Source organism: Tachyglossus aculeatus, chromosome Y2, assembly GCF_015852505.1.
Source record: "Tachyglossus aculeatus isolate mTacAcu1 chromosome Y2, mTacAcu1.pri, whole genome shotgun sequence".
Classification (NCBI taxonomy): Eukaryota; Metazoa; Chordata; class Mammalia; order Monotremata; family Tachyglossidae; genus Tachyglossus; species Tachyglossus aculeatus.
The window spans coordinates 4236320-4249644 of NC_052094.1; the positions used below are offsets into that span (position 1 = coordinate 4236320).

Below are 13325 nucleotides of genomic sequence, written 5' to 3' on the forward strand. Positions count from 1 at the left end.
GCACAGTGTGAGCACTCAACCACATTTGAACCCCATGTGCAGAGCACTGTACTAAAAGTCCTTGGAAGAGTACAATATACGAGTTGGGAGACAATCCCCACCATAAGGAACTTACAAGTCAACACTGATTCATTATACATTAATAGTACATATGTTGACAGAGTTAAAATTTTCCATACATACAAATTTTCTTGAAATTTATGAACTTTAGTAGACGTGAGCTCACTGCTTAAAGTTAGTTGTCGGTTTTTGCAGATTTCAATCAACAGTTTTGGCCGTATATTTTATGTAATCAATAGCCAAGTAGTGTTCACCCCTAGCACATACCCATGAAATTCAAATTTTGGTGTTTTCTTTTAATTTGTAAAATTAATAATATTGTAGAGTTGGGGTCTGCAACATTTTTCTTCTCAAGAGCCAAACTAAATGCAAGCTTTAAAGAGTTGAGATGCAGAGAGAAAAATCATACACTAAAAATAAAAGGGAAGGAAAAAGAAGAAAAGAAAAAGGGGGGATGGAAAGGACAGAAAAAAATGAAAGAGAGAGACACAGCCAGACAGAGAGAAATATATTTCAAATACACTGCTGATTCTTTTAGAAAGGGGTTAGGATAGGAACAAAATTCTGTAGCAAAATTCCGTGGCTGCTGTTGTCATATCTCACTCCCCTCCGACTACTGCACCACTGTCATCCTGAACCTGGCTTGTGTGACTTCTTGCCACTGCTTAGATTCTAAGCCCATAGAGGTAAACGGACCATGTCTAATTCTCATTTGGGTAGTCTCTTTCAGCACTTAGTATAGTGCTCTGTACATAGTAAGCAATAAATATATTCTATTACTAATACCCTAGATTGTAAACTCACTGCGGAAGGGAATATGTCTGTTATATCATTGTGCTGTATTCTTTATATCGTTGTGTTGTACTATACCAAGAACTTAGTACGGAGCTCTGCGCACAGTGAGTGCTCAATAAATATGATTGAATGAATGAATGAATAGCTGACCACTGTTGTTATCTTTGCATGCAACAGAGCATCTGTGATGGAGGCATGGGCATTTTTAAAATGGTGTTTGTTAAGCATTTCATTCATTCACTCATTCAATCATATTTATTGAGTGCTTACTGTGTGCAAAGCACTGTACTAAGCACTTGGGAAGTACAAGATGGCAACATATAGAGACAGTCCCTACCCAACAATGGGCTCACAGTCTAGAAGGGGGAGACAGACAACAAAACACATTAACAAAATAAAATAAATAGAATAGTAAATATGTACAAGTAAAAAAACCAGAGTAATAAATCTGTACAAACATATATACAGTTGTGGTGGGGAGGGGAAGGAGGTAGGGCGTGGGGATGGGGAAGGGGAGAGGAAGGCGGGGGCTCAGTCTGGGAGCCCAGGCAGAGGTGGATGAGCCCTGTGTATCCAACACTAGCATGCCAGCCCCTGGCATATGTGCCCAGAGTTGCTGGCTGGGGACACCCAAGGCCCAGAAAAGCTCAAGCCCAAAGCACTTACTATACACCAGGCACTGTACTAAGCACTGGGGTAGATACAAATTGATCAGGTTGGACACAGTCCATATTTCACTTGGGGATTAAAATAATGAGCCCCATGCCTTACATTTTACAGATTTCACAATTAGGTAACTGAGGCACAGAGAAGTGAAGAGACTTGCTCAAGATCACAGAGCAGACAAGTGCAGAGTGGGATTAGAACCCAGGTCTTTTTGACTTCCAGGCCCATAGTCTACCTACTAGTCCACACAGTTTCTCATGGCTCTACCTCTGCCTGGCTTGGCTGGCCCACCTTGGCACTGCTCCTGCTTCAAAGAATTCTGGGGGTGGGGAGGAGAAGGAAGAGGAGAAATAGAGTAGACTTAACTTATCCTATCAGCTGGGGAAGACAATGATGACCCTAATGTTCCCCAGGCTAGGGGTGTGTCCCGACAGTGGAGGCACAGAAGCAGAGCAGAGGTTGAGCTGCCATCCTGAGCATCTCTTCAGCTTCTTTCTGACTCTCAGTGGTGGGAAAGGCAAGTTACTTCCTGCCAAGAGAGTTCTGAGGGAGATGATAATGGCGTCACCTCATGGTGGCGAAACTGTCCACAGAGCTGGCCCCTGTGCTCGAGAGTCAAACAGGATATCTTGAGTAGCTTGATCTAGCTGAGGAGCCATTGGCTCCCAACCCATGTTTTAGTTCACCCATTTATCTACACAACTGTATCACCTTAAAATGCTTTAAACCATGGTATCATGACAATTCATGGGATCAATTTTGCCAGTTCTAACAGATAGGCCCCTATGTGTGGAAACTTCTTTTGGAGGAATGGAAAAAGTTTATTCAATTTTTATTCAATTATATTTTTAAGCTTGGGCTGAGTTCTCTGGATTTTGCCCCCAAATTTGTCTTACAAAACACATTATTTGGTTTAATTCAAAAAATACAGTCCTAAGAAAATCCACCTTTGCATTGAGAACATAGAAAGTTTTAGCTTGAAAAAAAAAGTTTTAAAATATCCAGAAATGAGAATAAATTACCATTATGCAAACTGGTAATGCAAAAAGGATTATTGCAAATTGCATCCTGATTACAGATTTGCACCTTTTAGTCCCAGGATAACTGGCCACTGTAAGTAGATATAAACATTCACTCTCTCTCCATATATATATATATATTTCTGAAAATGAATGGGGCAGATAAAAAGTGATTCTAGGGTTCAGATTATAAAGTTGTGTTTGCCAGTAATTTAATTATCCTGAAGAGAACTCTTCTTGATTAGGATGGGGGCACAGATGAGCTTCCAATGGAAAACAAGAGAAGAGCAAATACAGTTTCCCTCTGCCCAGAGGATGGAAAGAACATAAAAGCTCTAAGACTGGACTGTAACAATACAAAACTCAAAAGAAGACATAATTACATTTACTAGCAGGTCTATTCCATACATAAAATCCTGAGAACAATATTTTAATTCCTCAAAATCGAGCATATGCACCTATCAGATATGGGTGCATTTTCAGAGGTAAAGTAAACTTCCAAAAAGATGTACATTGTTTTACTAAAGCTAATGGTCTGTGCTCTGTAATTAAAAACTGGCTTTTCCTTTCAGCCAAAGTAATTTTTATAAGGTATCCAGGTTGTGCCCTCAAATGGATGTGTTTATTTATGAACACGTTTATTTATGAACACTTATTTATGTGTTCATGCTTATGCTTATGTTCATATTTATGTGTTCATGCTTACCTCTATTTAAGAGAAATTTAAGGAATTATAAACAAAATTAGATGAATAAGGTACTTTTTAGAAAACTTAAAATGTGCTTCCCAAAGGGGGAAAAATGGTTTCAGTTGACAAACTGATCTAATAATGAAAACCCTGTTTTTTTTATCATGCTAAACTAAACATCTAATAATTCCACAACACAACTTTTGCATAATCTGAGCCACTGGAAGACAGAAACCTGAATATTTATCTGTGGATATGGAAGGGATATTTCCTACAAAGTTAGGACACTTGCATGTTGAAATTTAAACCCAGAATCCTTGATAAAGTTTCAACACAATGACAACATCTCCAGGAAAATCCTGCAAATAAAATTTACAGAACCTACCTCATACTGCCTTAAGAAAGACCATATAAGTCTTTTCAACTTGACTCCCCCACTCTGTGTCGAGACACCAGCCACTATTTATATTACAGACTACATAATGCAAAGGGTAAAATCAATATTTGTTGAAGAAGTATGCAGATGTGAAACCAGGTGAATAAGTTTTCTGCATTTTCTCATCCTTTATGTCATTTAAAGCAAGTTTTCTCACAGTCTCAGGAGTGAGAGGGAACACTGAGCTATAGCCTCCAGACTCTGTGAAGGGCAGCAGACTTCCTTACCACCCTTAAACATCTTTGAACACTTTTTCCTGTGCTCAGCGGGCCCTTGTCCTGTGCTACAGTCCGACCACCCACTGGTGCTTGTTGACCAAACATGCAGCGCCTGGGGCAGGCATTTACACAGGCAGAGATGGGATTCCTTTTAAGCCCACCACACACAAGAATTTCAATGCTGAAGGGGGAGGGGAAAACAAAGCAGTTATTACAAATTCCCCTAAAACTAAACCTGTGTCAGCAGATAAAAATGCTTCTTTGTTTGATCTTAGGACTCTCTCTCTGGTTCTTTGAAAATGAAAACAGGGTACAGCAGTTGGGACATTTCCTAAATTTAAAGGAAACCACTGTATCACAATGAATTAGGGGTACAATTGGTGGGCTGGTGTTAATTGCTCTTTAACTTTTAGAGAACATAGATGCCCTTCAATAGGTTTTGGACAATGTTTTCTGACCTGTGGACTTAGAAAGAATGATTCAACATGATTTTTGAATTAGAAAGTAAAGTTGATTAGACTTCCAAATAACTCAAATATTGCTTGTTTTCTGAAATTATGAATGCTAGAAAACACCTTCCAAAATGTAGATATGATTGAAGCCACATTAATTTTACTCTTTGGTTAGGTTTGTGGTCTATATAATAGCTTATGTTCATTTAACTATTAATCAATCATATTTATTGAGTGTTTACTAGGTGCAGAGTACTGTACTTGGGCTTGGAAGAGTACTTCAGATTTGAGGTCTTGCCGTATATATCCAATAAGCCCCTATATTCAGGCTAAATGCTATCCGTAAGTAAATACATCCCTACTGGATTGAGTTTAAGCAATCAATGCGGATGCACATTAGAAGCTCTGTAAACAGTCATATTTTCAAGCTTTGCCTAAGTAGATAAACCCAAGACCTTAGGGGTCCCTCCCACTCCAAATATGCCAGATCATTACTCTCCCCACCTTCAAAGTCATTTTAAGGTCACAGTCTTCCAAGAAGACTTCCTAATTAAAGCTCCTTCTTCCCCTGACTCTATCACCCATCTACGTCACTTAGGCACTTGGATCTGTATCCTTTGGGAATTTGGTATTCACCCCAATTTTATCCCCACAGCACTTACTTACTCAACCATAAATTATTTATTTATGTTAATATTTATGTTAATTTCTGTCTCCCCCTCTAGACAATAACTCCCTGTGGGTAAGGAATGTGTTTACCAACTGGTTTTTTTGATGTTATTTGTTAAGGTGTTTGAACTTCTGGGCATCCGGAGTTGGAGTCACCTTATCCCCAATCTTCAAAATCCTCTCTCTTCAGAAGACACATCAAACCTTCTCCTACCTCTCTGGCCTCTCCTCCATCTCCTTTTCTAATTTCTCTCCTGTTTACCACCCTCTACTGGGAACAGTTCTACTGGGAACGCATCAAGCAAAAATTCCTCACACTCAGCTTCAAGGCTCTCCATCACCTAGCCCACTCCTACCTCACCTCCCTTCTCTCCTTCTACTGCCCAGCCTGCACCCTCTGCTCCTCTGCTGCTAACCTCCTCACTGTGCCTTGTTCTCACCTGTCCCACCATCGACCCCCTGCCCATGTTCTCCCCCTGGCCTGGAATGCCCTTCCTCCACAAATAGCGTGGCTCAGTGGAAAGAGCCTGGACTTTGGAGTCAGTGGTCATGGGTTCAAATCCAGACTCCGCGAGTTGTCAGCGGTGTGACTTTGGGCAAGTCACTTAACTTCTCTGTGCCTCAGTTACCTCATCTGTAAAATGGGGATTGACTGTGAGCCCCCCATGGGACAACCTGATCACCTTGTAACCTTCCCAGTGCTTAGAACAGTGCTTTGCACATAGTAAGCACTTAATAAATGCCACCTTTATGATTATTATTATTATTTCCACCAACCTAGCTCTCTTCCTCCGTTCAAAGCCCTGCGGAGAGCTCACCTCCTCCAAGAGGCCTTCCCAGACTGAGCCCCCTTTTTCCTCTCCTCCTCCCCATCCCCCCTGCCCAACCTCTTTCCCCTCCCCTCAGCACCTGCATATATGTTTGTACAGATTTATTACTCCATTTTTTTTGCTTGTACATACATACTATTCTATTTATTTTGTTAATGACGTGCAACTAATTCTATTTGTTCTGATGACTTGACACCTGTCCACATGTTTTGTTTTGTTGTCTGTCTTCCCATTCTAGACTGTGAGCTCATTGCTGCGTGGGGACCGTCTCTATATGTTGCCGACTTGTACTTCCCAAGCGCTTAGTACAGTGCTGTGCACACAGTGAGCGCTCAATAAATATGATTGAATGAATGAATGAATGAATGAAAGTGCTTTACTATATGCCAAGAACTGTTCTAAGTGCTGAGGTAGAAAAATGGTAATCAGTTTAGACATGATCCCTATCCCACATGGGGCTCACTGTCTTAATCCCCACATTGCAGAAGAGGGAACTGAGGCACAGAGAAGTTAAGTAATTTGCCCAAGGTCACACAGCAGACAAGTGGCAAAGTAAATTCATATTACACACTTTTTGGTACTGTTATGACAGTACTAATACAATGTTGCAATGTACTCTCCCCAGCACTTAGTCTAGTGCTCTTTATACAGTAAGCACTCAATAAATACCATTGACTAATTGATCATTGACCTGACAAGGACTCATAGAAAATTAAAAATTCAATGTATCATGTTGTCCACTAGCGGACTTGACATGACTGACTACATTTTGTGTATGCTGACAGTAACCCTCCATTTTGTGCAGGCCGAGAGAACAACTCCTTTTTGTATTTTGTGCAAGGCTCAGCAACAGATGTCTCCAAGGCCAGTAACAAGTAACACCTATCTATGCAAGGCCATAGGGCAGATGACAACAACCGGCACAAGGCAGTGAAAACAGAGAATAATGAGAATTTACAGCATCCTGTCGGTCCTAATTGGATTCCTGAAATTCCTAAATGCTCCGCTCCCATGTTGCTGTAACTCAATAAAAGACACAGTGAGAATGGGATCGGGGCTGCTTGTCACTCGTACCTCTCCCGGGAGGTGAACGGGCAGGTAGCCACTTTCCTTCTTTACTGCTCTATCTGAACTCATGTCTCCGAGTCATTTTTCCTATCTGCATCACCACCCTGGGTACAAGAACCCTGCGGCCGATTTACACCGAGTTAACCTATTTTGCACCCTACTTGTCAATAACATATCATTACAAGATGCCAAAACAGCTGAAGAAAAGATTATGATTCCTCCATCATCGATAAAACCTTGGGATCAAAAACCTTGCATTAATTGTCAGTAGAGTGGATAAACTTAAAAACTTGATGGAAAAAGGAACCTAATTGAGATAAAAGTTCAAAAGGAGTTCACTGGTGTTCAGAAGGTGTTCACTTGATTCAAGGTGCCTTAAGAAGAAAAGAAGGCAGCAGCCCACCCTAGATTGGAAAGTTTCTTCTAATGTTGATGAAACCTCTTTCAGAATCTGCAAAAAAAGGTTTTACTTCCACAGACTGAGCCAGAGACTTAAAATCATATTACAACTCCTCATTCACAAGGATATTAAACAATAGTTCAGTGGCATGTATGATTATAGAATAAAACATGTTAATGAATTTCATATATTTCCAGAGGTACTGGAATGGATTGTAATTTATAACACATGTGTGGGAAAATATACCCCATGATAAAGCCATCAATGGGAAAGCCACACTCTCAAAGGAAATGAGCTGGTGGAGAGTGGGAAAAAAAAAGCAAAAAGGGCATGAACATAGAATCCAGTGGTCAGAAGATTCTGTGTTCTGCAGAGAATAATCACAATGATTAGTAATTATGGAATTTGTTAAGTGCCTACTAATATGACAAGCACTGTACTAAGCGCTGGAGTAGATACAAGGTAATCAGGTCCCACAGGGGGCTCACATTTAAGTAGAAGAGAATCCCCATTTCACATAGGAGGGAACAGAGTCACAGAGAAGTGAAGTGACTTGCTCCCTCTAGTCTATTTTTGTATTGTACTCTCCCAACCTCTTAGTACAGTGCTCTGCACACAGTAAGTGCTCAATAAATATGACTGAATAAATGAATAAAGGTGACACAGCAGGTAAGTGAAAGAGTAGAATCCAGGTCCTCTGACTTTCAGGCCTGGGCTCCTTCCACTAGGCTACACTGCTTCTCTCTTTGATTCAGCCCCTGAGAAAGAAGCTAATAGTCAGAGAAGAGTTTGAAAGCATGGGTATTTCATTATCATAAATACTGGTCTCTGAGAAAATGAGAATTGAAAAACTGAGTAATCATTATTTCTGCATCAGGCAGAAACTCTTCACCCTCAGCTTCAAGGCTCTCCATCACCTCGCCCCCTCCTACCTCACCACCCTTCTCTCCTTCTACAGCCCAGCCCGCACCCTCAGCTCCTCTGCCGCTAATCTCCTCGCCGTGCCTCGTTCTCACCTGTCCCGCCGTCGACCTCCGGCCCACATCATCCCCCTGGCCCTCCCTCCCTCCCCACATCCGCCAAGCTAGCTCTCTTCCTCCCTTCAAGTCCCTACAGAGAGCTCACCTCCCCCAGGAGGCCTTCCCAGACTGAGCCCCGTCTTTCCTCTCCTCCTCTTTCCCCTCTCCATCCCCTCCGCCTTACCTCCTTCCCTTCCCCACAGCACCTGTATATATGTATATATGTTTATACGTATTTACTACTGTATTTATTTATTTATTTTACTTGTACATATCTATTCTATTTATTTTATTTCGTTAATATGTTTTGTTTTTTTCTCTGTTTCCCCCTTCTAGACTGTGAGCCCACTGTTGGGTAGAGACTGTCTCTATATGTTGCCAACTTGTACTTCCCAAGCGCTTAGTACAGTGCTCTGCACATAGTAAGCACTCAATAAATACTATTGATTGATTGATGAATTATTCAGGAACAAAATAAAAATTTTTGGGAAAGGGAATCTTGCCTTTCAGTTCTTTCACATAACCTTCTTTGCAATTATGCATGAGTTGAATGATCCACTTATGCTGGGCTCCAATACACTGCCAAGCAGGGTCACCATCTGCATGGAGACTGGAAAGATATCTGAAAAAGAATGCCTAAGGTTCACCGGTTAGATATTTATATTGCTGTGCAATAGGAAAAAGACACAAAAAACCTATGTGAGACAAATGCATCGACATAGCAAGAAATTATCTTCATGTGCACACAATGTGCACAAGAGTTCAGTCAAATATTGGACTTCTCAGCCACATTTGTATGCATGCATGCAAGAAGAAGCAGTGTGGCTTAGTTAAAAAAGAATGGCCCCGGGAGTCAGAGGACATGGTTTCTAATGCCGTCTCTATTTCTTGCCTGTTTTCAGACCTCAGCAAAGTCACTTAATTTCTCTGTGCCTCGGTTTCTTCATCTATAAAAGGGAGATTACAATACCTGTTCTCCCTGCTATTGAGACTGTTAGCCTCATGTGGGACAGGGACCGTGACCAACCTGGTTATCATTTATCTGCCCCAGAGCTTAGCAGTGTGTGTGATACATAGTAAGTTCTTAAGAAAATACCATAATTATTCCTACTACAACTTAGACTGTGAGCTCCATGTGGGACAGGGATCAGAAAATTTCATGAGGTCTCTGCTGGAAGATGAACACCTTTGTCCTTAATCTTGTTCACCAGCCTAGCCTGTCTGCTGCACTACTCCCTTGAAAGCCGGGAATGTGTCTGTTTATTGTTATATTGTATTCTCCCTTGCACTCAGTACAGTGCTCTGCACATAGTAAGTGCTCAATAAATATGACTGAATGAATGACAGCCCAATGCTCGATCACGACTTCTTTAAATCATTTTCTCTGTCTTCCTTGATTGTGCATGTCAACCTTATAATTCCTCATACAGAAGATCCTTGGGTATTTTTCCATCATGCATTTTTGTTACATGTTCCATCCTTCATACTGTATTGTTGTGAGCATTATCTCACGTTGATGATCTTTGTTTCAGATCTGATTGCTGAAAGTCTCACCGTACCACCTAACTGTGGGAGTCCTTCAAGGCTCAGCTCTAGGTACCCTTCTAATCTCCATCTACTCTCACCCCCTTGGAGAACTCATTCACTTCCATGGCTTCAACTTCTATCTTTATGCAGATGATTCCCAAATCTCCATCTCTAACCCTGATCAACACTTTTCTTGTAGCTGTCATGCTATAAAGGTTATACATGCTGTGCTGCATCTGGGAATGCAACCACTTGAGAGTGTGGATGGCATGTCCTGGTTCTGCTGAAAATGGGATACTGCCTACCCTTCTTTACAAAGGTCATTTAGAAGCGAGGAGACATTTCCTAATGAATAATGCTGCTGCTTCCTCTGATAGTGAGAATAAAGTATCAGAATAGCCACTAGATGGTGATGTAGTACTTTATTCTAGAACAGGCATTTTCCTCATTATTATCAGTGGCAGAGTAAGTGGTGGCATTAGAGAGAATGTGCGCTGAAAAAAAATCAGACTGAAAGTTCTTTATTCTTGCTGATGCCAAATTTGACCTATTCCCGATTTGATCCATTTTCTACAGTTGTCATTTTGGAAATTACTTGCAAGGAAATCACTATATTTTCCAGGATTTTCCACTTCATTGGCAAATAGATGTTGAAAGTCTATTATGGACTACTGAAAACACTTTAAAAAAATAAGTACTGTAAAAAATACTAATCCGTGGCCCTCAAAAATGATGGGGATGGTGGCCAGTGGCACTGGGGAAGGGAGAAGTGGCAGAAGTAGAAACAATACATGAGGAAGGTGAATGAGGACAAGAGACACAGTAACTCTGCCAGGAGAAGCAGCTGGGGAGAACTGAACCCCTCTAGACGGTAAGCTCATTGCAGAGAATATGTCTGTTTATTGTTGCATTGTAATCTCCCCAGTGCTTAGTACAGTGCTCTGCATACAGTAAGCACTCAATAAATATGAATGACTGAATGACCCCAACAAGTTTCAGGTTAGAAAGACAAGAGATATCTAGCTGAGGAGAGTTGGCTTTTTTTCACATTCCTTCCCCTGCAGCTTCTCTGAGAAGTACTCTAGGCTTGCTTTCACCAAGAATCTGGCTGTTGGGCCAGAAAGTTGCAGTTTCTCAGAACCAATCAACCAACATAAAAGCTGTACGAATAGCCTAAGTAATATATGACCATTGTCCTATAAAGCAGATACCAACATCAAGTTCCTGGAAAATTAGGGCGAAATAATTATGGTACATAATTATGGTACATAACATAAATGAGAACTGGGCATTCTTCCATGATAATATATGTTACGGAACTGTAGAGACACTAAGCATATCCAAGCAAAGCCACCAATATTGGTTTGATGGAAATGACTCTGAGATAAAATGTCTATTTGCAGAGAAAAATCTACTGCGCCCAACTTGCGGCAGTACTCAGAGATGAATAAGGCTTACAAACCCCTGAGTCGTGATATGCAAATCAAGTGGAAAAAAAAACGGGGGTGCAATGCCAAGGTGGAAAAGAGATCCAGGGCTAATTGACCACCATGAAACCAAAAATGCCTTCATTACTAAAGAAATTATGTGACTTGCCACCTCTGAAGAGTGAAGATGGCTCTATTCTCATCACAGGCAAAGTGAGACTCCAGAAAGGATGGCAATGACATCTGACATCAACACGATGAGGCTCTTTGAAACCTACAGTACCTTCCAACATGCAAAGACTTGGCACTTTCTCAACCACTAAGGAAGGTGCTGAGGTAGTTGGAGCCCTGAAATGGAAAAGCCCTAGACGTGATGGCGTATTGATCGATATCTACAATCTTGGAAGGGACAATTAGTTTAAACATGTAAGCTCTTCCTCAAAATTTGGAACACAAGAATATGCTACAGTATCCAAGAGATGCTATTATCTCCATCTTCAAGAAAAAGGTGAAAGACTGTGGTAATTTTTGACATAATAATAATAATAGTGATGGTATTTGTTAAGCACTTATTATATGCAAAGTACTGTTGTAAACACATACCTGAGCCCACTGTTGGGTAGGGACTCTTTCTGTATGTTGCCAACTTGTACTTCCCAAGCGCTTAGTACAGTGCTCTGCACACGGTAAGCACTCAATAAATACGATTGATGATGATACCTCATTACTCTCCACTGCTGGCTAAGTGTTAGCCAGAACACTCCTGTATTGGCTACTGAAGAATATCATTGACAGAATGCTCCTGGAATCTCAATGTGGCTTCAGATCAAAGTGGCACTGCAGGCATGATCTCAGCAGCATGTAAGACACAGGAAAAGTACAAGGAGCCCTGCCAACATCTGAGTATCGTTGACACAGACCTTCAATAGCTTGTGAGACAATTAAATAGATCTGCATTCTAAAAATTGCTTAGCAAACGTGGATGCTTTAGAAAATTCACTAAGATTCTGAGATAATAATAATAACTATGTTTTTGTTAATTGCTTACTATGTACCAGGCACAATACTAATCGTTGGGAGATGTATGTCACCTACGCCAGCAGGGTAAAGCAGGGAAGTGTATTGGGCAAGGATCTGTTCAATTTATTCTATGCAGCTATAGGCCAATAGAGACCTTAATGCAGAGTTGAATATGGTCCCATTCCTCTGAGAAACTCGCCTAGCCAATAGATTTCAAGCATCATTGGAAGCCCTAGAAACAATCACGCAAGAAATGCAGAAACAGCTTGGCCACTGGAAAGAGCACGGGCCAGGGAGTAGGAAGGACTTGGACACTAATCCTGGTTCTGTATGACCTTGGGCAAGTCACTTAACTTCTCTGGGCCTCAGTTACTTCATCTGTAAAATGGGGATTAAGACTGTGAGCCTCTTGTGAACACACACTATGTCTAACCTGATTAGCTTGTATCTACCCCAGTGCATAGTTCAGTGCCTGGCACACAGTCAGCCCTTAACAAATACCATTTAAAAAAATGGGGAATGTAGAGGACTGTTCATTCATTCATTCATTCAATCGTATTTATTGAGCGCTTACTGTGTGCAGAGCACTGTACTAAGCTCTTGGGAAGTACAAGTTGGCAACATACAGAGACAGTCCCTACCCAACCACGGGCTCACAGTCTAGAAGGGGGAGACAGACAACAAAACAAAACGTGACAGGTGTCATCAGAATAAGTAGAAATAAAGCTAGATACACATCCTTAACAAAATAAAATAAACAGAATAGTAAATATGTACAAGTAAAATAAATAGAGTAATAAGTCTGTACGAACATATATACAGGTGCTATGGGGAGGAGAAAGAGGTAGGGCAGGGGAATGGGGAGGAGGACAGGAAAAAGGGAGCTCAGTCTGGGCCCCCTATAACAATAATACAATACAACAGAATTGGTAAACGTTCCCTGCCCACAAAGAACTTACAGTCTATAGGTGGAGAGAGACATTAATATTCACGGATCAGCCAAAATGATCTGTCAAGCAGCCACAGGCAAC

The 13325-nt window shown here is 41.1% G+C and overlaps 1 protein-coding gene across 1 annotated transcript in view; it reads right to left on the reverse strand.

Annotated features, from left to right (window-relative positions):
- Positions 1–13325, reverse strand: part of EXOC2 (exocyst complex component 2) — a 254838-nt gene that overhangs the window by 130069 nt on the left and 111444 nt on the right. Inside the window, 1 exon segment of the mRNA XM_038768085.1 lies at positions 8824–8942. Coding sequence (XP_038624013.1) covers positions 8824–8942 — 119 coding nt within the window.